The 22,081-nt window shown below is 55.6% G+C and overlaps 8 protein-coding genes across 8 annotated transcripts; 3 read left to right on the top strand and 5 right to left on the bottom strand.

The window, feature by feature from the left end:
• Positions 1-119: 119 nt before the first annotated feature.
• CHGG_06919 (uncharacterized protein) lies at positions 120-2,032 on the bottom strand (the record flags this gene model as incomplete). The annotated part of the gene is made up of 4 exons (XM_001224574.1): positions 120-1,190; positions 1,363-1,410; positions 1,556-1,887; positions 1,945-2,032. 4 exons carry the CDS (start codon positions 2,030-2,032, stop codon positions 120-122), a joined length of 1,539 nt encoding a protein of 512 aa, XP_001224575.1.
• A 480-nt stretch (positions 2,033-2,512) lies between these two features.
• On the top strand, positions 2,513-2,999 carry CHGG_06918 (uncharacterized protein; the record flags this gene model as incomplete). The annotated part of the gene is made up of 2 exons (XM_001224573.1): positions 2,513-2,745; positions 2,837-2,999. The coding sequence occupies 2 exons, from the start codon at positions 2,513-2,515 to the stop codon at positions 2,997-2,999; spliced, it is 396 nt and encodes a 131-aa protein (XP_001224574.1).
• A 1,798-nt stretch (positions 3,000-4,797) lies between these two features.
• CHGG_06917 (uncharacterized protein) lies at positions 4,798-5,841 on the bottom strand (the record flags this gene model as incomplete). The annotated part of the gene is made up of 1 exon (XM_001224572.1): positions 4,798-5,841. The coding sequence occupies one exon, from the start codon at positions 5,839-5,841 to the stop codon at positions 4,798-4,800; it is 1,044 nt and encodes a 347-aa protein (XP_001224573.1).
• Positions 5,842-6,848: 1,007 nt separating this feature from the next.
• On the bottom strand, positions 6,849-7,721 carry CHGG_06916 (uncharacterized protein; the record flags this gene model as incomplete). Its single annotated transcript, XM_001224571.1, has 1 exon — positions 6,849-7,721. The coding sequence occupies one exon, from the start codon at positions 7,719-7,721 to the stop codon at positions 6,849-6,851; it is 873 nt and encodes a 290-aa protein (XP_001224572.1).
• An 842-nt stretch (positions 7,722-8,563) lies between these two features.
• CHGG_06915 (uncharacterized protein) lies at positions 8,564-9,566 on the top strand (the record flags this gene model as incomplete). Its single annotated transcript, XM_001224570.1, has 3 exons — positions 8,564-8,725; positions 8,784-8,897; positions 8,958-9,566. 3 exons carry the CDS (start codon positions 8,564-8,566, stop codon positions 9,564-9,566), a joined length of 885 nt encoding a protein of 294 aa, XP_001224571.1.
• A 556-nt stretch (positions 9,567-10,122) lies between these two features.
• CHGG_06914 (uncharacterized protein) lies at positions 10,123-11,575 on the bottom strand (the record flags this gene model as incomplete). Its single annotated transcript, XM_001224569.1, has 2 exons — positions 10,123-11,350; positions 11,415-11,575. The coding sequence occupies 2 exons, from the start codon at positions 11,573-11,575 to the stop codon at positions 10,123-10,125; spliced, it is 1,389 nt and encodes a 462-aa protein (XP_001224570.1).
• A 2,735-nt stretch (positions 11,576-14,310) lies between these two features.
• CHGG_06913 (uncharacterized protein) lies at positions 14,311-15,261 on the top strand (the record flags this gene model as incomplete). Its single annotated transcript, XM_001224568.1, has 3 exons — positions 14,311-14,411; positions 14,650-14,665; positions 14,812-15,261. The coding sequence occupies 3 exons, from the start codon at positions 14,311-14,313 to the stop codon at positions 15,259-15,261; spliced, it is 567 nt and encodes a 188-aa protein (XP_001224569.1).
• Positions 15,262-17,789: 2,528 nt separating this feature from the next.
• CHGG_06912 (uncharacterized protein) lies at positions 17,790-20,942 on the bottom strand (the record flags this gene model as incomplete). Its single annotated transcript, XM_001224567.1, has 5 exons — positions 17,790-18,417; positions 18,471-18,901; positions 18,961-19,332; positions 19,422-20,524; positions 20,594-20,942. 5 exons carry the CDS (start codon positions 20,940-20,942, stop codon positions 17,790-17,792), a joined length of 2,883 nt encoding a protein of 960 aa, XP_001224568.1.
• Positions 20,943-22,081: the final 1,139 nt, after the last annotated feature.

Below are 22,081 nucleotides of genomic sequence, written 5' to 3'. Positions count from 1 at the left end.
TCCGACTGGGTATATCATCAATCCCCCATCTCCATAACGGCCCAGCATGCCCTCTAGCCAGGCAAGGCAAGGGTATCTCTAAATTGTCCCTGAACGCAAACGCCCAAGTAGACGACACTCTACGCCCGGAACTCGTCGTGCGTGACACCACCGCCGCTTCCACTCCCAGACCCAGACCCATCACCCTCACCTGACGTCTTCTCGGGCGCAACCACACCGCCCGCTTCCTTGACATGCCTCCGGTGCTCCTCGGTCTGCTGATAATCGACCAACAGCTCCCCATTCTTGCCATACCACCGCGGCTCCGCCTTGGCCGTTTTCACCACAGTAAACACGCCCTTCCATCCGTCCTCCACCTTGTGGAAGATGTTGTCCATCTCCTCGAGCGAGCGGTAGGCCGTCTCCGGGTAGAAGAAGTAGGTCGCCGGCACCATGAAGGCGTTGATGACGGCAAAGATGATGTAGGTCTGATAGCCGATATTGTTGAAGGCGATCGGGGTGATCATGACGACGAGGAAGTTGAAGATCCAGTTGGCGCTGGTGGAGAGGGCGTTGGCGGGGGCGCGGATGCGCAGCGGCACGATCTCGGCCGGGTACAGCCACGTCATGCCCAGCCACCCCACGGCGAAGAAGGTGTTGAAGACGAAGAGGAACACGATGCCCGCAATCTGGTAGCCGAAATCGTTCCGCGAGTTGACCCCCGCCAAGATGGCCATGGTCGCCGCCTGCCCGGCCGCGCCGAACAGCATCAGCTTGCGCCGGCCGACCCGCTCGACTAGGAAGACGGCCGGCCACGACGCGATGAAGTATTCGGTGCCGTTGAGGGCGGCCAACAGGCGTGACATAAAGTCTGTCATTCCAAGGCCCTTGTAGATTACAGCCGCGTAGTATGTGATCAGGTTGATGCCCGAGATCTGCTGGAAGACCTGGTTGAAGTAGGCCAGCAGGGTACGGTGTAGATTGCGGTTCTTGTCCATGGTGAAGAGGTCCCCGAAGGTTCCCTTGGACATCTCCAGCACGGTCTCCTTGATGGCGAGGAATTCGTTCTCGACGACTCTGTCCGTTGTCTCCTTGTCCTCGAGCGCGGCGATCACCTCCTTGGCTTCGGCCTCGCGGCCCTTGAGGATGAGCCAGCGCGGCGACTCGGGGAGGAAGGGGATGAAGATGAGGATGATCAGGCAGAAGAAAACCTGGAATGCGAGCGGAAAACGCCAGGCAACGGACCCCGGTGCAAACGATAGACCTAGATCGAGCCAATAAGATACCATGATGCCTCCTGTGATCAGGGCTCCCTCCACCATGACGAGCAATAGGGCTGTCAGAATATCATTCGGTTTGCAGCCGGATTTACTTTTCACTAACCTTCCCGCGTTTGTGTGCTTTGGATGATTCAGACTGCCATGTTGGAACCTAGAGGCAGAGGCTTTTTAGCAGGGAGTTTGACACACGAAACGGGTAAAACGGTTGATGGTGTTGATGGTGTTGTTAAAAGGGGTAAGGGGTATGTGACGGGGTTAGGGTTATAATAGCCATCTGTCCAAACAAACTGGCTTACCGTACTGGTATTCCCTCCATTGCCCAATCCTGTAATAATCCTCCCGACGATGAACTGTTCCAACGTGGTCGAGCTGGCCTGTAAAATCGCTCCCACTATCATGACGGAAGTACCCAGCATGATCACTCGCTTTCTGCCGAGAGGGTTTCCGATAAAGATAGTGATGACGGCACCGATGAAACATCCGAGATTGTATGAAGCGACGGCAATACCTTGGTAGGTTGCCCGAGTTGATGATTCCGCTGTTGTGAGCCCGGCCGCTTCGGGGTTGATCATCGGGAAGGCGTCAAGAAAGACCTTGAGGGTGAGGATGCCACCCATAACGCCTTGGTCTTTAACACCACGTTAGCCGGGTGGGATCAATGATACATGGGGCGAGTCGTCCTTACCATAGCCGAATAAAAGAAAGTCACATCCAGCGATTGTGGCCACGGCCAGGTTGAGGGCCCGGCCCCGGAGCCCAAGAAACTTCTTCATAGTGCCCTATCGTTGTCGGCTGGCTCACTTGCTCGCTCTGGTGTATCCGGGCAAGGAGAGAGGGACTTGGAAAGAGGGCGATGATTGAAGAAAAACCCCGGGGATAAGCAACTCGTGGACGGAAGGACGACTATATATTCCCTGCCTGCATCCTGCAAGCCGTGTGAGCCGTCACATCCAACCGAACCATTACTGGCCAACTTCGTGCCCCTGGGCTTAGTCACACGAAACTTGGAGGTTCAGGATCACCGATGCAGCTTCCCGCATTTCAGTTGGGCCGGGTTGTGGCATGGTTTGTGGGGAATTGTGGGTGCCAACAGGCCGTAATGAGGGGGGCACTGGGGGCTCCGGATTCTCCAGTGGAGGAAGCTGGGGAAATCAGGGTCCAGGATGGGGAAGAAGATGCAGAAGGTTATGGCGCTGATCGGGGGTTGACGGGGGCAGGATTCTGCAGGAATTTCTCTGGTGCGACATACCAGCATGGCCGCTCAGACCAGACAGGAGTTAAACAATTCCAAGCGTCAACTCTGCAAGGGAAGCGCTCTCGCACTGCACGGGAAGGCCAGCTCGGTCTCCGAAGCAACTGCGCCATGGCGGCCGCGAGTCGCGTTCTGGCTGGCACCCGCCGAACCCGGCATTGCCGTGCCGGCCATCAAAGGGCCATCCGGGCCGAGTGTGAAAACATTGAAAAAAAAGAAGCAAGCCGCAGCCGGGTGGGTACCCCATGACGAACGCCGAGAGTGATCGGCGCCCCGGCTTCTCCACCACCACCACGCCCGCTTCCCTCGGCTATTTCCTAATCAGGTATCCCGAAGCGGGCTGGATACTGTTGGCCGGCCTAGCGGCAGTTCAGGTGGCTGCCGAGCATGCGGTCCGTGTTGTCCGGTGCTTGTCAGCGCTCGTTGAAGCTTGGAAGGCGAGGTGGTGCAACGTAGCGTTCGAACTAGGATGGGCCCTTGTTGACTGAGGCAAGGAATAAATACACTGTCGACTGTGCTGAGTGCTGGGAAGCTTGAGGGTTGCCTTCGCATGTTGCACAGTTTTTCCGGTGCCCCCAAGGTGTTGTGCCGGTTTCCCCGGGTGCTTGGTGCTTGGTACCGAAATCCATGCCCGGGTTGACCCCCAATAGTCGTGCATCCAGCAAGATAAAACCCAGAAAACAACATGGGCCCATAAGTAGGATACTGCAATGTTGCCGGCCCGAGGAAACTGAGAAAATGAGCCCGGTGGTGGCGACCAAGTCGAACGCATGGGTGTGAATTCCCGGCCCGTCGTTAGAACTGGGTTCTCGTGTGCGATTTACATTGCTCTTGAGACGGACTGGTCCTATCAAGACCTATTGACGGAGCTTATTCTCTAGCGGAAAACAACCTGGAACACTATCCAATGGGGAGAGCCACAGGTCCTTGAGCTTCTCTAGATACACAAGCTGGCCTTCATTCACCTTTTCTGCCGTTTCTTCGGTCGCCATACGAAAAGCTGCCTCATCCTCCCCACAACCCGAGCCCTCCGACTAACTCGCTTGCTGCACGTGTCGTTTGAACCCCTCCATTATGTGACAGTGGCCAAAAACGATACCGTGGCCGCATGCGTTGCGCCGAGCACTCGTTGTCGAGCCTCGACACAATCCATCATCAAGGCCAAGGCATCTCGGTATCGACCCTGAGATCTCCAAATAAAAGCCAGGTTGTCCATACTGCATAGCGTATCGGGGTGATTGACTCCAAGCTTCATCTTTCGAGTTTCCATCACCTGTAGTTCTAGCTACTCGGCCTCCTGTAATCGGCCCTGCTCCCAAAATACCAAGGCCAGGTTGTTCATGGTCAGCGATATCGTGGGGTGATCGACTCCAAGTTTCGCCTTTCCACTTTCCAACACTTGTAGTTGTAGTTTTTCAGCCTCCTCTAACCGGCCCTGGTCACAAATTATTGAAGCCAGGTTGTTCATCGTCGCCAGTGTATCGGGATGGTCGGCTCCAAATTTCGTCTTACAAAGTTCCATCACCTGTATTTGTAGCTTCTCAGCCTCGTGCCATCGCCCTCGACTTGAAATAACACTAGTAAACATTGATATGCTTTCTAGAGTCGCTCTATCCTCCTTTCCCAGCTTCCTCACACGTGCTTCCCGCGCCTTGCCTACCATCCACTCTGCCGCGTCGTATCTCCCTCCCCTGCTCTCCTGCATACCACCCCCCGTTGTATAGCAGAGTTGCCCACATTTCAGCCATATCCTCACTCGGGAGGTAACTAGCAGCTACTTGGACGTGTGCGAACAGACTCCGGCACGTCGTCCAGTTTTCGTATTCCCCTGTTGGCGGGAATGATGCTGCCAGTCGCTGGTGTTGGAAGTTGTGGCACTTGGCACTCGGACATTCGGTTGCAGAACATGTATGGCTGCCCAACGTGGGCGCAATGTGGTGGATTCGCCATATAGAACCTTCTTGCGGATACCAGTGTCAGAAGTTGTGGCACTTGAAACACGGAAGCCTGGTTGCCGATGCGCTTATGTTAGATGGTTTCCAGGGGTTGAACAAGAGGCTATAAAAGGAGGTCAGGGCGGTGCCCGCCACGGAGGACGAAGACAGAACAACCTTCAATTGATGACTTCTGGGATGCCCCGAGGATCCCAACCCACTGTTGTAAGCTTCAAAACATTTTTGTGTGATAACCGTGGAATCGTGGCTCTTGGTCTTCCAACAGCTGGATACATCGCTGCTTGAATGTCTCGTACTGGCTAAACGCTTCAAGTCACCTCTTTGTCGACAGCTACACAAGCTTGTGCATCTCAAAATTGTCCCCTGTCTCGTCGGCGACAATAAGGTAGTAGTTCATCAACATCGCGAGGTCGTCTTCAAATTCGCTCCCCGTATCGTCGTCTGCATTGTCGCCCGTGCTACTGGTGCTGTCGGCAGAATTCCCTTCTCTGGCCTGCCTAATGGCCCGATTGGCAGTTCCAGAAGGGTTGAGAACCCATCCCGGGATGCCTTGTCGGTCAAAGAAGCTCATGAGCGAGAGGAGGTCTGCTGCAGAAGGCCGCTCGGACCGTATATGCTCAAAGGATATCTGCCATGTGGTAAGAATGGCGTTGGGAGCACCACCATCTCTTCGCAGGTCCCCAGCATCGTGTTCAAGCAGCTGTGTCTTCCTCTTCTCGCTTGCCCAGAAGTCGGCCAGGTACTTGCTCGGCGAGGTCCGCGGTTCCCTTTGACGTATGTATGCGGCGGCTTGGCTGATAGCCAACGGAACAAGATCAAGTGTATGCACGAGATCGATCGCGATATCTGGATCCGGGAGCGATTCCAGATTATTCTCCAGAAGCGTGAGGGCGTCTGTCTGCTCCATGGGCCCGACTTCGATGATGTTTTGGTGGTACCCGGTCAGCCTGTAGGCCAGGTCTTTGTTGCGGGCGGTGATGAGAATTGACCCGTTTCGGTTCTGTGGTAGGTAGGTGGCAAAGGGCTTGCTGTCCGGCGTGTCGTCGGTGATGGGGCTGTAGAGTACGTTGCGGTCATCGGCGTTATCGAGGATAATGAGCCATCTGCCGTTCCGGTCGTTGGACAACCAGTTGTACACAAGCTGGGGGATATCGGTCTGAGGTTGGTTCCGGCCGGGCAGCTTGACAGCGTCTGCGATTGTCTTAAGCCTTCTTCGAGGCGTGCCTTCGTGCCTGCATAGACCCAAAATACCCATGTTCCAGGTTGCCCCTCGACAACTCGGTCGGTAACGCGGTGCGCATATTCGATGGCAAGCTGCGTTTTGCCCACGCCACCAAGCCCTACGAGGGCCACACGACCGGCTGGCTTGGAGCATCGTTGGCCGATCCGGTCGAGAATGTCACCACGGTTGACAAAATGGGGATCGCGGGAGGAAGGGATGACTGCACGCGGCGGCGGCGGGGTTTCCGGCCGTTCCAAAGACGTTAGCCAGGCGTCCGGAGGTATATTCAGACAATTGGGTACGTGATAAAGCCGGTGGCCTTACCCGGTAGTATATGGATTTCCGCATTTATCGTCCCATCATTGTGTCCCACCTGAAAACCCCTATTCCTAGACCCAAAAGACGCCGACATGGTTTGCGATATTGTTGGCGATAGGGCCCCGTCGAGCAGGTGGTTGTTGTTCTTGAGAAAAGCGACATGATGACTCTGCGGCTGAACATTTTGCTGCCCAATTCAACCCTCTCCCCTTGGGCGGGGGTGTTGCGAGCAAAAGGGGTAAGTGGCTTGCTTATGTGCCTCGCTCGCCCCCCTCATAGGTGGGTGAGCTGGAGAGGAGCGAGGGCTTGCGCTCGTGTCAAGGTTACCTACGGAAATTTTCGAGCTCATCATTCGTTTGTTAAATCTTTGGCTTGCTCCATCGTCCATACAAGTTACCCGATCAAAAAGAACATTATCCCTTCTATGTCAACATCAGCTGATATTCCAGAGTTAGTGTTGGAGCGGTTTTGGTAAACGCTAGACGACCCGAACCAGGCATCATGGGGAGTGTCTTACAAAATGGGGGGGTCATACAATGTTATTTACATCTCGTAAGCTTCTGGCAATCCTACCTAGGTAGGTGCCCGGACATATGGAGCATGCGACACATCATGTGCGCCCAATATGTGGGAGTTACAGAAAAGAGCCTGTTCTTTCACGAAACCACGGCATGATAATACTGGGTAACTAGGTACCTGAATAGGTTAGGTACCTAATAGGTATGTAATCACGCACCTTTTCGAACCGCAACATGACGAGGCCCCTATTCAAGACATCACTATTTCCGCCACACACACACACACACCACCCTTACCCCAACCGTTCATCCAACCCTAGGTATCTACGTAAACTGCTCAAAGAACGCCCAGCTCTCCACCGCCGAGAAGGTCCCCGACGTGCCCGGGTCCACCGGCTGCGGCGTATGGTCGCCATCAAACGCATTCCACACAACCGGATACTCACCACACCCCTCATACGCCGTCTTGATATGCTTGCCCCCCGCGGCCGGCTCCGCGGGTTGCTTGGCCGCACAGCCATTATTCTTGACAAACCGATCACGCATCTGCCTGCCCCCCGCAATGGGCAGCACCGAGTCCTTCGTCCCATGCTGGCCATAATACGCCACGGGCTCCGTCCCGCCCGTGCAGCCGCTGATCTGCGGGTTGCCGGACAGGACAGCGACGGCGCGGATCTGCTTGCCCAGCGAGCAGGCCAGCGAGTAGGACATGGCCGCGCCGTAGCTGAAGCCCGTCGAAAAGCGCAGGTTCTGGTCGATGCAGAGGTCCGCCTCGACCGTGTCCATGACAGACTTCAAAAAGGTGATGTCCTCGCCGCCTTGGTTGGCCCAGCCGTTGTTGAGCCCGTTCGGTGCGATGTAGACCGCGCCCAGCGTGTCGTTGGCGAGGGCCGGGATCCCGTACCAGGGCAGGTAGCCGCCTGTGCCGACGGTGACTTGCTGGGCGTTGCCGCCGAGGGCGTGCAGGGTGAAGATCAGGCGGTAGGGGTGGGTGTTGTCGTAGTTGGCGGGGAGCTTGACGTAGAACTCGCGGTTCTTGCCGTTGGAGGTGAGTTTCAACGGGGTGGTGGCCGCCGCGTCGGTGATCAGCTTGGGGGCGTTGCCGCACCCCTTGGAAGGTGTTGCGGCTGAGACGCCATGGAGAGCGGCCACGAGGAGCACCGCCGCGGAGAAAATCTGACCAAAATAGCGAGTCATCTTGTTGTAGTCGTTGTTGTTGGTATCTCGCTAAGCATGCAGCCTGACAAGCGAGTCCAGCGGCTCAACCGGGCATTGTCTTAAGAAGGGATCAAGGGTCCTTGTAAGGGGCGGCGAGGTGTGTAGCGCGGGGCTCCAAATTAGGAAAACGGAAAGGTCCTACGGGCACTAGATTGGTGGAACTTCCGGGCATTTTGTACCTGCTTGCCCGGTAGCTGTTTATACAAGCATGTGGTAGTGTTTGCTGATCATCGGCATTAGGGTTCGGCAGGGAGATCAGCAGCAATAAGGCGTCGCAGCTCAGTCGTGGAGTGCATTGTTGGGGTTAATATTACTGGGGTTAGTGTTGGGGTAAGTGTAACTGGTTAGACACCTTGTATGGGTTGCAACCCCTCGTCTACTATGCGGGTGATATAAACAAAATGCATGGCGTTGTTTAGAAACCCGCGGCTTTCCTGGTATGAGAGGGGATGGTGCCCGGCAAGCAGGATCGGCTCCTCGCCGACTCACATGGCACCAGATTATGCCCTGCACCCTTTCCGTGATTTGGAGCCGAAATCGCGGCTCTGTGTAGATTAAATTGACTTTCGTGCCCGACTACCTGGGACTCAGGCTATTACCTATTCGAGCTCGGGGGTCGTCGTCACGCCCCCTGGATCAGCCACTTCATCCGGCCAACCATTGCCGTGCCCGCGTGCCGCACCAACCAGACCAACTCCGATCCAGGTTTGTGGTTGACGATGGCGATCTTAAATATCACACTTCCGCAGCGTTATGAGCTGGGTTGAAGACCATCAACAGTTCCATACACTCCCAGCATTTGTTCTTCGACAACGCTCATCATGCGTCTTCTTCAGTCCCTGACGAACATTGCCGCCCTTGCGGGCTTGGCCCAGAGCGCGTCCCTGCAGCAGGTCAGCAACTTTGGCGACAACCCGACGGGCCTGCAAATGTACGCCTATGTCCCGGACAAGCTTGCCGCTTCCCCAGCGGTGATTGTTGCTGTAAGTTGCCCACCACCCACCTACCGAGTCCGGCGCGAAAGACTGACCCCCGGTACAGCTGCACCCTTGCGGTGGCTCTGCCCAAGGGTGGTATTCTGGTACCAAGCTCCCTTCATACGCCGATCAGCTGGGCTTCATCCTCATTTACGCCGGCACGACCAAGATGAGCAACGTATGTACCGCCATGCAAAAAAAGCCTTAGCTGTGGCGTACTTACTGACCGACCCTCCAGTGCTGGGACGTGCAAAACCCCGCCAGCCTGACGCACAACGGCGGCGGCGACGCGGGCGGCATCGTCAGCATGGTCAAGTACACGCTGGACAAGTACAAGGGCGACGCGTCCAAGGTGTACGTCATGGGCGGCTCGTCGGGCGCCATGATGACCAACGTGATGGCGGGCTCGTACCCGGACATCTTCGAAGCGGGCGCGGCCTTCTCGGGCGTCGCGCACGCCTGCTTCCTGGGCGCCCCCTCGGCGACCCCCTTCTCGCCCAACCAGACCTGCGCGCAGGGCCAGATCCAGCGCTCGGCGGCCGAATGGGGCAACCTCGTGCGCAACTCGTACCCGGGCTACACGGGCCGCCGCACGCGCATGCAGATCTTCCACGGCAACGCCGACACCCTCGTCCGCCCGGAGTGCGCCCACCAGGCGCTCACCCAGTGGGCCAACGTGTTGGGTCTCTCGCTGACCAAGACCAACTCGGGCGTCCCCTCGGCTCAGTACACCCAGGAGGTTTATGGTGATGGCACCCAGCTGCAAGGCTTCTTTGGTCAGGGCGTGGGCCATATCGCGCCGGTTAACGAGCCCGTCATGCTCAAGTTCTTTGGCTTGATGACCTGAGGGGTGGTGATTCAGGCACTAGACAGTGTGATACGGGGCCAGGAGAATGAAAAAGCCGATGGTCGTATTATTACAATACAAGTATGTAGTAGAAAGCTTTTGGTATGAAACAATCATATGGACTTACTATGATGTCATTAGGTAATTTATGTCCCCTAGTAGCTGTCTATTCTGTAACATGTATGCGGTGACGGGTAGGGTCCGCAGTTAGCTGCTCCCTATCGCAAGTTGTCCTGAATTGCCATGTTCTGCATCGTTAAAGAGAGCTACGATTCGGAGGCTGGAAATAGGTACTATTGACCCCCGGATATAACTGAAATGGTGACAGCCGGGGAGGGGTAATCTGCAGTTGAGTCCCGGAACCTGTTCATCAAGGGGCTACACCAGATGTTGAACTCCCTCTCCCCCCCTTCTTTAAAGCCAAACTCCGTCCGCTACCATTATTTTAGGAAGCCACAAGCACATCACATCATTACCATCGGCATTCAAGAGTACGACGTGAAGAAACAAACAAAACGGCAATCTATCATTAAAGCGCATCTAACTACGCCACCGTTTACGCGGCGTTGCTTTTGCAAGACCACGGCTCCGTCCCCCTGTCCTGCGCGATCGCCTCCCCCGAGCACCACAGCCCCAGCGCACACAGCAACAACCCGACCAGCATCAGCAGCGCGTTGAGCACAAACTGGGCCGTCCTCTTGGGCGTCGTGAACCACTCGCCGTAGTACATCCACAACCACAGCGACCCAGGAATACCATACGAGAACCAGCTGGCGAACAGGGCGCACACCAAACCCAGCAGGTTGCTGAACACGGGAATGGACTGCGCAATAACCCAGGCGATGATCCAAATCCCCGATGTGATGCCCAGCCACCCGAGGAGGCCCAGCTTGGTGTGCTTCGCGATGTGCTTGGTGCCCGCAAAGACCCGCACAAAGATATACTTGGCCGCGACGTGGCCGTAGATAACACCCGCCAGCACGATCGTTGGGATGGCAAACCCCCAGATGATCTTCCTGACGACGGGGGAGGCGGCGGCGGAGAGCGCGGGCGAGGGGACGCTGGGGCCGACGTGGACGTACACCACGACGGAGACGATGATGTAGAGGACCGTGTCGCACACCTGCAGCAGCATCAGAGCTTTCGGCCAGTCGTCGGGCTTCTTCAGCTCGGACATGACGCTGAAGAAGCACGAGTGCCCGCTGAAGGCGACGGCGATGTTGGTGACGGAGAGGAAGGCCGAGCTGAAGCCGATGGTGCGCGCCACCTCGATGCTGGTCGTGCCGATGGGCTTCTCGATGCCCACGTCGATCATGGTGATCATGACGGCCGTGAAGATGGACGCGAACGACGCGAACGAGTAGTATCCGGCGGCTTTCAGGGTGCGCGGCGTGTTCAGCAGCCAGAAGAGGCCCAGGCCGACGACGCCCCACACGATGGTGCACGCGGCGCTGTTCGTTAGGGTGTTGATGCAGATGGTCCAGGTGAGGAGATGGCTGCCCATGACGAAGATCTGGAAAATGACCTGGGCCCAGCCGAACAGCTCCTGGAACGCCTTGCCCATGCCGATGGACCTGCCCATAACCTCGCCCGCATCGCCGAAACTCTCGACCCAGGGGTGCTTTTTCCGAAACTCGCCCATGACCAGGCCCGAGTATGTCGCGAGAATGCCCATGAAGACCATCACGACAATCCCGGGAGCCAGCCCGAGGTTTGCCACGACGGCAGGGAGCGAAAGGATACCCAACGACACCGTCTCGGCAATCATGACCACGCCGGCTTGCCTGTACATCATCAGTTAGCTTGACGGTTCATGGTGTGGTTCATTGTGAGAGAGTGTGAGCATACCACCAGGTGAGGGTATGATAGTTGATCTCCTCGGAAGCATCTTTCATCTCGCCATCCGGGGAATAAGCCGGCGGGGCTGGTTCGATGTCGTCAGGCCCATTCTTCTTTCTCTCTGACGAGACCTCTGGGCTGACCCCAGCAACCGGGGCGTTTGACGCCATCTGGACGGGCAACGAGTGGAGCCCCTGACGCGAGAGTTTCGGGGAGGATTCAAGCTGTTGTCTTGCCCGCGTCTAAATATTGCCGTGCCGGACGCCAACAGGCCAAGCTTCCGAGCTGAATGGGACCTCGTTGAGGAGGTTGTTGTGTGGACGAGGTTAAATCGAGAGAAATCTGGGGAAATGTGGGCAGGGCGAGTTGGTATTTGAAGGAATCCGGTTCGTCTCATTTTTCCCAGGAACAAGCCATGGCAGTTTTCACCTCGGCAATCCGTGATCGGAGAGTAGAATGGAGCATCTCGAGCAAGGACCGGGCAGATCCAGCAGGAATCGAACGTGTTGGGTCCATCAAATCGTGGAGTTGAGGACCAGTCCCGTCTGGGGTACATGGCACTTCGGCCCTGTTGGTAATGCCGACTAATAATATCGCCACTTACTCACCGACGATGGGGCAATGGTGGATCTTTTACGTGGCTAGAACCCAGCTAGAACCTCGGGAATGCCCCTGACGGCCACCGATGACCGGCTAACGGCGGGCTTATCCACCCAAAAGCGACCTATCAGTTGGGTAATAGGTGGCCAACTAGGTACGAATTAGGGAGGTCCTTGAAAACAAATGCCGGGGGGGCAGTAAACGTCTCGGAAACCCCGGACAAGGCGCAGCTTGACCTTCCTCAAAAAAATAAACTCAACGCGACGCAACGTTGAACTGGAGATGGTTTCAGAGCGCTCTTTCAACACTGACGTGTCAAATCTGCGGCGAGGAAGCTGTAAGGTTCAACCATGTCGACCAGGGGGTATGTGTAGTGGATATTCAGGTCCCAGTCTGGTTTTGGAATTGACATATCAAAAGCATTCTATGACTCATTTCCCCTGTTTCGCATATTTCTCTTCTGCAAGAACTCGCTCATGACGGCCTCCTGCCCAATTCGGTCGCCGATCCAACATCCAATAGATATGTAACGCCTGGACTATAATTGGCGACCACAGCGAGAGGTTGCCGGCCAGCCTTTTGCAGTTAGTACCGTGATCCAGAACCGGAGCTGTATGAGACAATGGTAATTCTCGGATGACCGTACTCGCCGTCACCAACCAGCAAATTGTTTGCATGCCTCGCGACTTTCTCCTTTTTGACAAGCCCTTGACGCCCTGCTGATGAAACTACACAACAGTCCCCTGGTTGATGGTCCTTTTAAAGGAGGTGCATTGTTGCGAGAGCCGATGTGTTGTCATCTACCTCGACGTCGCCCACGGGCTGCATATCCTTCTCTACGGGACCGGGCTCCTCCGTAGCATCGTCTTGGATCAGAATGAATTCTCCATCCCTATTAGAGAGAAGATCTGTTCTGTAACTGGGTCATTATCACATAGAAGAGCCTGGGTTGTTACTCTGGCAGGTGTAGATTCAAGGGGTCGGCTGTGGTGCGCACCTGATGTAGCAACGCAGGAGACTGGTTGGAACAGTCCCAATAAACAGGACTAAAATGAACGCTAGGCCCTTCACAATCGACGCCCAGGATCCAGCCAGCGGCTCCGGCACGCTTTCGGGTACATGTATTGGAGGATGACTCCACTCCGGTTTGACGGTTGAGTGTTGCTAAGGGACATGAGGTTTCCATCATCAGCGAAAGAGGGTTATATCGTCAACGAATAACGGCCTCAGAGAGCTCTAACCACTACCGGATCTTCGTACTAAGTTAAACATGAGGACTGCAATGCCTAACAACCTCTGGAGAAAAAGACCGAACTAAAAAAGGGGCCTGAGGTAGAAAGCCGGGCCCAGCCTCACTTTTAGCCCACCGAGCGCTTTGTCGAGCTCGATAGCCGACGCTCCACAAGCACCGGTCATAAGACAAACGGGGCGGTATTCCTGTTAGAATAGTTCACTCTTGCGCGGTTGGCTCCGGCAAAGGCTCCGGCCGGCCCAAGCAGGCTGGCCGAGCTTGGGGTGAGCCACGGGGGGCAAGGCACTCCATCGCTGCATCCAATCAACCCGGGCCGCCGCTCTTCCTCCTTACAAAGAGTACCGGATACAAGCGCGGGCCGCCTGCTCAGATCTTATCTAGGTACCTACATGATGTCACGGCTGTGCCCGTGGCGCCGGGCCGGGACGCGTCCGCACCGTCCTCGCCCTCATTTGCTACGAGCCGGAATGGGCCATAGAAACGGCTCCCTGCAAAAGACAGTGCTGTCGGGTGGGTGCCTGACTCTATTGCCATCCCATGGATACGTCCTCCGTTTTGAGAGACCTCGATTTCTCCCGGTATTGAGCGATCCGATGATCCGGCGCTCGACAACAAGAATGCAGCACCTGTTCCGTTCTTCCGGCGGCGGCGCGGTTAGACTGGTATACGCGGATCGGCGATAAGCTCGAACTTTCTAATCTACAGATCATTCGTTTTCCTGTTTCTTCCAGACGGCCTCTCCCGGCTTCTTTGCAAGCACAGGCTTCATGATTTAGGTACCTAGGTACCTAAGCGAGTTAACTGAGCCCGTGCAATGATGCCAGTTGTATCGACCGACGACGTGGAACTCCCGATTGATGGCAGGCCCTAGTGGCTGCGCCAATTTATCTCGTAATGAGGCAGATCACCGTTCCTGCTCGAGATAGCCTCGGAGTTACACAGAAGTGCTCGGCGGTAATGGCGGGGGTTACTAGCCCACCTATAAAAGGGCATCTGTGCGGCTGTGCCGCGCACAAGGACCGAGAGACGCGCGAGAATTTGGCTGGTGAAACCATGTGGTTGAGCAGGAGAGGTTTGGTTGGCTTGCTCGAGGCGAGAAGCTCGTCCGCTGCAGGTCTTCATTGGAAAAGAGGAGAGCAGCAACAGCGGGCAGGGTAGCATTCCGCCCCTGGTCGTTCCAGCAGACGGCCGCCTTGGCAGACTGCAGGGACCTTTCAGCGCTTGGCGGCAGCTTGACTCGCTATCTGTAGACCGGGAGCCTGGCTGCTTTCAGCAGCGAGACCTATAAGCGTGGCGGGGCTGCGAACGATGAGAGCACCTTGCTACGGGATGCCTACATTGTATAGTGTGTGAGCACACAGGAAGACGATACCAATGTGAAACTAACAACAGGAAGCGATGCCACTGCGTGGGTTAAGCCCACGCAGGGCGGGGCCGGGCGGTCTGGAAAGGTGGGCCCGGAATGCCGGCGCCCGCAACATATAGTGCGCAATGGATTTTGGACGCTTAGATATCTTCGGTCGTCAGATACGCTAGCAGAGCTATCTCACAAAGCAATGGCTGGCTGACGCTGGCTTCGTCGACATCAAGGAGGAGGCCATCCGGTTACCCCTCAGCGGCTGGCCTGCAGAGGCACCCGGTCAAGACCTTGGCTGGTGGTTCAACCTTGGCGTCCAACGAGCCTGTCAACCACTCAGTTCGGCGCCCTTGATTCGAGGTCATAGCTGGGCCCTGGATGAAATCCCTGGCCTCTGGCTCGCCAGAGATCCCCGCAACATGGTCCCCTACAGCGTAGCGCTTCGAGCCCGTATACTCCTCCTTTTACGGCACCCTTCGGGAACCCGATATCCTCTGGGACGTCCTCGAACCCGAATCCGACCCGACCACGCGGCCGGCCACCATCGTCGGCTACGAGCTCGCCAGCCAGGGCCAGTACCGGACGCCGTGGAAAAGACAGATGGGCCAGCAATTGCCGCAGAGGGTCGAATCAAAACGCGGAGCTGAACGGGATGGAATATCAAGAGATGGCGATTCGATGTATTAGACAAGTGGAAACAATGGCCTGTTACGGACTGGATTTCGACTAGGCAAGTTGGTATATTGTCTTCCCAAGCCACTTGTCCATCTATACCTGGGGTGCCGTCCTCCACCCCCATTTCATGTTCGAGCTCCAGCTTGTTCTCATCCTCGTCTCCCACAAACAGGGTAACCAGCTCCGCGTCTGGGTCATTCCCTGGTAGGATAAGGGTTGCCATTTGTGTAGGGTAAACTCAACGTTTGTACGAATTCTTTTCGTCAGAGGACTAGCAAGATCCGAGATCTTTACCTGGGAAACACGGCTCTTACTTCCATTGCGTAGAGTCACTATCTCATCCCAAGGCCGTCAACAATGGGCTGTGCTGGAAAAAGAAACGATGGTTATATTACTGGCAATGGTTCCAGCGATACTGTGAGACAGGGCCTGCAAAGCGTTTGCAGCTCTTGCCAGGAGTGTCAACCTTGGATCCCGTAATCTGCATTATCAGAACCTTGGGATTGTGGAAATACAGGCTATACGAGATGTTGGGATGTTTTAGTTGCTGCCAAAAACCATGCTATTGAACCTTAAGCCATTTCCTCATCAGAGTAAGTTACTTCATCTGCATCGCCAATGGTGGTGGGACTCATGTCCCGAGCCACCTGGTGGTGGATAGTTGCGTAGGTACTCTGCAGCTAACCTGGTGCTGTAAGACTGCCTGCTCCGAGGATGGGACCTCGTGGTATATGGTCCCTGCTCCGAGGCTGGGGCCTGATGTTGGACGGTTGCGTGCTCCGAGGCTAGGGCCTGGTGATGGATGGTCGGCTGCTCCGAGGCTGGAGCCTGGCACAAGTTCAAGATTAGCAAGTGGCTAATCACAGTGTTAAGGGCATTCTTACCTGGGCCCGGTGGGCGACGGCCCGGGCAATGGAGCGCCGTCGGTTGGCCTTGAAACGGTGTGATGGACGACGACGGCAGTCAACGCCACGCCGTCGCCGCCGCACACCACGCCTCGCTGCGGCCCGTTATGGACAATTATATTGGCTCGCTGCTTCAGTTAGTACGGACTACGGACGACAGGGCAAGAACATACCGTGACGTGGTAGGTTGCCATGTTGGAGGGGCACGGTTGGAAGGGTATAACAGTATAATAAGGTACAATTGCTGACCCGCAGTCGGCGTCGTTCGTGTAAGAAAAGAAGTGGTTAGAAGAAAAAACGCAAATGCAAGTGGAACGGCCAGATAAATAAAAGTCTGCTCAAAATCCCCTTTCCGGCTCCGACCCTTCCCATTTCCGTTCTCGTACGATTGATTAAAACTGAAAGGTGCAAAACAAGATTTGCGGGAGTGTTGCCATCCTGGCAGGCGCGGCCGTGGGCCTGGCGTGGAAATCATTGCACTATCAAAAATAATGGAAGGCACCTAAGTAGGTACTTGGGTAGGCAGGAACTTGTTGGATTTGGAAATCAAGCTACAATCACAGTAATCACAACCCGTCGCTGAGTTCAATGTCCGGACGGCAGAAACCTTGCCGTCGTGCCCTCCGTTAGTTCTGTCCAACGAACCCATTCTTTGATGGGGGTCGAGAACCCAAAGTAAGGAAGGTACCCAAGGTACGTTTGCACGATGATCTTCAGTCACATTTGTTACCTCTATCTTAGCTGATCTTATGGAATGACCGTGGCAGGTGTTTGATGCTAGTCAATCATCATCATCCATCTTGGTTCAATTTGAGATCCTATGGCCCCAATATTGCGGCCATCTCTGAGGCGCACAATCGTAGAGCATTCTGCAACTAACAACACTGTCACTTTCAGTGTTACGACATGCTTCCAAACCGCCAATTTGGGAAACTTGATTTCTCCACCCGGGGATGTTACCTTATTGAGGCTGGCTTCCAACTTCATCCTTAGCCCACCCCGACTTCGTGGTTCGTCAGGAGAAGGTTAGGGGTTAGGGTTATAGAACCCTCCGGAAGGAGATACGGTGTTTTAGATTACCTTGAATTTGGGCTGGAGGGGTTGGGCCGACAAATGTATTCCAGAAGTTTGTATTCAGCATTCAGGGGAAGCTTCCGCGATAGTGTGGAGGGGGTGTAAGCTAATGTTATGGTTTAGAATCAGGGGAAGGGCTTGGGGGGGGTGCTTGTCAGGCTGTCATCCAACAAACACACAGACTGCACCGCATGCTAATGCGTTTCATTGACTACAAAAAACATATTATGTATTGATGTCGAGGCCATTGGCTCACCCAGCCACCAGTGCCGGCCACATCGGGGTGGGCCCTTGGGCACCCGTTGACAGTTGTGGTGGCATGAGTGAGACGACAGCAGGAGGAAGCTGCAATTTTTATCGGAAGAGCGGGCTAACTGAGTACCCTGGGTATCTAGGTACCGCGACAAGCCAAACAGGAGATAGCAGCGTTGGGAATTTGTGTGAATCCGTGAATGTTGATCATGCCAAAGAGCCCGCTAAGTGCACATGGCCGTGTCCAAGACACTCAGATTCGTTGCTGCTCACCATAGATCGTTCAGGGCTGGGTTCTTGAACTGTTGCTGCTGTTCAGCCAACTCTTCTACAAGGTCCCAATTGACCGAATCGGGAGCGATGCCCTTGGGCAGCACGGCATAAACGGTTGAACTGATGGCGTCCCACGTCAGGTTAAACTTGGCGAGTTTCTTCAGCCTCTCCCGCGTGTCATCGGAGAGGAACCCCTCGGTCATTCCAAGCCTGCCGATCATGCACTCCTTCCAAAGCTGCTCGCGCGTGTGCTCAGGAACGTCCTCGTTGCCGATGTTGAAGCTGCTGCACAGCCGCTGCTTGATCCGGGGCTCGACGTATTTTAGGGAATCGGTCTTGGCATCTTCTGAGGCGAGGAGGAAGATGGTGATGCCGTTAAAGCTGTCGAGGAAGCGGAGGATTGGGAGCAGGACGAGGTTGATTCGGGAGGAGGCTTGGTTATGGGAGGTGTACGCTTCGATCATGTCTTCGATCAAGAAGATGCAGCCCCAGTCGGCGTTGAGGGTCTTGGCTTTTTCGAAGATCTTGTCGAGGTCTTTGTCAGGCCCTGAGATCCGGATGCGGTAGAGCGGTCTTTGGGTCATGCGCGAGGCCACCCTGGCAGCGGACTCGATGTGATCCGCTCTGGAGAGCAATAGTGATCCTCGCCAAGGGCTTCTTGCCACCGGCTAGTTGACGGCGGCGATGCCACCGCCAGCTGGGTTTCAGTTCCATCGGTCCCAAGATCTTTCTCATGGAAGCCTTGAGGTCGTCCGAGACCAGCATGTTGTCGACTTTGGGCCTGGGCATCCTCGACATTGGCGTGGACGTGGGATTCGTACTCGATGTTTCGGACCAGAAGGCGTTTCCAAACGTGATGGCGCATGTTGAACCCCGGGAGGGTGTGCGGCATGCACATGTAGGTCCGTAGTTCGCTTAAGGAGGCGGTTTCGGGGTTCGCTTCTGCCGGCTCATTCGGCTGCGGCGGAGCAACCCTGTCGAAGTCGTCGAGCAAGTCATCTCGCCCCTCGGGCTGGGCATCACCCTCTTTTCTTAGTGTGATGGTCTTGCGAGGGCCATTCTGTTGCTTTTGGAATAGAGGGGCGTCGATAATATATTCCCCGTTCAACTGCGTCACGTCAGTAGCTGAGTAGGGTAGCATAATCAAGCATATCGCTGGGGACGTACGGGGTCGGAATCCTGATCCTGGTATACGACCAAACTCAACCCTCGCGTCATCTCGAAAGCTTTCTTGCCCCTGCTCACGAGGTAACCCTCGTCACAGTCTTCAGCGAGATGTAGGGGGACAATTGGAAGTGCCGAGAGCAACGCCACTTCCTCATCGCCCTCGAACAGAGCGCGGCGGATACGGAGAACCTGCGGTTCCAGCAGCAGTGGGCGCCGGTTATCAGCAGAGAAAACACGAGCGACGGGGATTTCGAGAACTTCGGCCGAGATATCGTCATCTACGAAAACGACACGTGGGGGGCCAGTCTGCTCAAAAGCGCGAAAGTCATCATCGCCTTCGGGGAGGCGCTGGACCACTATATCGCCGGGACGCTAGGCCGCAAATTTAGGGTCAGTATGTTAACTCTCAGAGAAGCGTGAGAGGCAATTGTCGGGACTGATATATATCGGGGGGAACGTACAAAGATGAGGGGGAGATGAACCCATGAAACGCGCCCATTGCCATCGAGGGACTGGTCTAGCCCGCTGTACAGATCATCCATGCAGGCCTTGATGTATTCCAGAAGCGTCTCTGCGGCCGCCATGTGTCGATCCAAGGGGCGTGGCCCAATCAAACTCATAGGGTCGGTGAGCACTTTGCGATTGTGATAGAACCACGTGTATGGGGGGCCGAGCTCCATATCACGATGGAAGTTGGGAGGCCGCGCTGCGAGGCGCCAGGAGTTCAGGGTCGCACACAAGAGGTCGGAGGTGAGCCGAATGCAGGTCTGGGTCAAGTTGGGCTGACAAGGGCGACGGCCTGTCTCGTGAAGGCACTTGTACTCCCGAATCACCAGGAAAGACAAATGGGTGTTTTGGTTCAGATACGCTTCGAGGTTCGGCAACGGCCGTTGTCCGGCCAGATGCAAGGGGGCGGGGTCCCGGAGCGGAGCATCGGCATCAATGACGAGCCATTGCTGATCTGGTTCTCTCCGGTTCTCGTGGGAATAGTTCGGTATGTCAAGGAAGATCATGGTCGGTTGGGCGTCGCATGTGACCCGATAGAGTACTTGGTAGTACATTTCTAATGGGTCTGTTTCCGGGGCGACGCTTGGTTCGACCATGTCCCATTCAGAGTCCTCGGTCTGAGGAGTCTTGGGCGTGTGCGGTGTCTGCGGTGTTTGGGGTGTTTGGGCTGGGGCCGAGTCCCCCAAGGCGGTGCTGTCATACCAGGGGAGAGGTTCAGTCAAGTCCAGCTGGATGTCAAGATTGTTTATCTGGCAAAGCCGTAAACTGGCGGCGTCGGCGACGGCATCGATAGCGCCCATGCGCGCCTCTTCCATCGTTTCGAGTTCGCTCAAGTCCGATATACTCCCGACTTCGACTTCGATCAGCTCTCGCTGTCGTTGGCGCGCATGGAGGTCGGCTGTTAACGCCTCGAGGTCGTCGATGAAGTCCTTGAGGTGTTGTACCAACTCGGAAAACTTGCGGTTGTCGTCGATGGCCCAACGGACGGCCGAGGGGAAGCTGCGGCGCTTGGGCACGAACGGCCGCGGTGATGTTGTCAGGGCGGACTGTGTCATGTCTGTTACAGCAAAAGTTGTAGCTCGTATTTTCGAGGTCATACTCCTTAGCTTTGACGGAGGGGCCACACTGCCGTCAATGTTCGATTCATCCATCGTGAGCCCATACCGCCGTCGCAGTGCGCGGTGATCCTGGAATAGGGAGCGAATCCGGAGGAGAGTCTCGGAAACGGCGGAATGGACGTTCTCGTCCCATCTTGACCCTCCTGAATCATCGGATTCGGGATCATTGGGCCTTGTGAGGCCACATGCTTGACCCCAGGTCAAGAGACGCAATCGCTGGTTCTTGTATTTTGTCTCCAGAATCAGATAGTCGCGTCCAAGGTAGCGTCCCCGCTGGACGAGATTGAAACAGTCGATGCAGCTTGTGAAGAGCCCGGCGAGACCCAAGACACCAATGCCGAGGCCGACGGGCTCCATGGCTCAACTGATCGACTAATACAGGTTTAGACAGACTCAGACAAGTCACCTTATTTCGGGGGGGCCAAAGCTGGGGTGGCAGGCTAGTATGTTTTTCCGGACGGAAGGGGCAGGAAAATAATGAATTGGCGCAGAATCTTGAAGGATTCTAGAGATGATTTATCTTTGCAAACTCGGAAACGGAAAGGTTTCAGGCAATGTGTCTGCGCCGCCACTACTCGCGTCAGCCTTCTGTTGGATCAATGAAAATGCCTGAAAACGCCTAGACATGCCAAGGGGGGGCCACAAAATGGGCAGCCCGGCCGGCCCCTAGCTGCCTCACGATCAGCCCTGCATTTTATCCCTGCAAGACCACCTTAAGTTGGCACAGTCGGCGGCAAAGTCGGCGGCAAGACCCACGGGCGGCCGCTCCATGAAGGCCACCCGGTGGCCTCGACCGCATGAAGGGCCAAGGGGCTGAGCCAACCCGCATAGTTGGTAAACAAGGATAATTTGATGTTGCACTAAATCCCTGCTGCGTCTTTTCGACTCCCCGATAGATGGGACGGATGCAGCCTCATGCGATCATCTTCAGACTCAACACCAAATCTGTACGGCAACTGCTACATCCATCCAAAATACCACCTTGAAGGTGGTATTTTAAGGTGGCACCTTCACGGGCCAAACTGTCGGTACATCATATAGTGCCAAACGCGGATCTTCGCAGTGGTCTCATAGCTTACCAACTCCTTTTGCTCTGGTAACCAACTCAAGGCAGGCGGGACTGATGTGGGAAAACCCATCTCGCCCCGAGGTTTCTTCTCAGCTCTCACCAATGGCTTCCACTCCCCCCATTCTTCACATCCGCGTCGTATTGAGGCATCATAGGACGCACCGCTTATTGGCTCCATCAATGGCCAGTCCGAGAGATAGATGTATGGTCACCGTAACCGAAGAAGCTTCTTCTCTTGCATCGACATTGTAAGACCGACCACGAGCTCCTTCCGATCAGCCCCCCTTAACACCAGGCCTGAATACCGATAATGAGAGTGGCCTTGGATGTCCTAAGCGCAGCCTCTATTCTCCCCAGCTTTACACGGTCGCTGTGCCACTCAAGCTTCACCAGCAAGGCCCTCCCGCCCGTCTGCTTATTCAGCCGC

Source organism: Chaetomium globosum, genomic scaffold (assembly GCF_000143365.1).
Source record: "Chaetomium globosum CBS 148.51 scaffold_5 genomic scaffold, whole genome shotgun sequence".
Classification (NCBI taxonomy): Eukaryota; Fungi; Ascomycota; class Sordariomycetes; order Sordariales; family Chaetomiaceae; genus Chaetomium; species Chaetomium globosum.
This window is presented reverse-complemented; position numbering and strand designations above follow the sequence as displayed.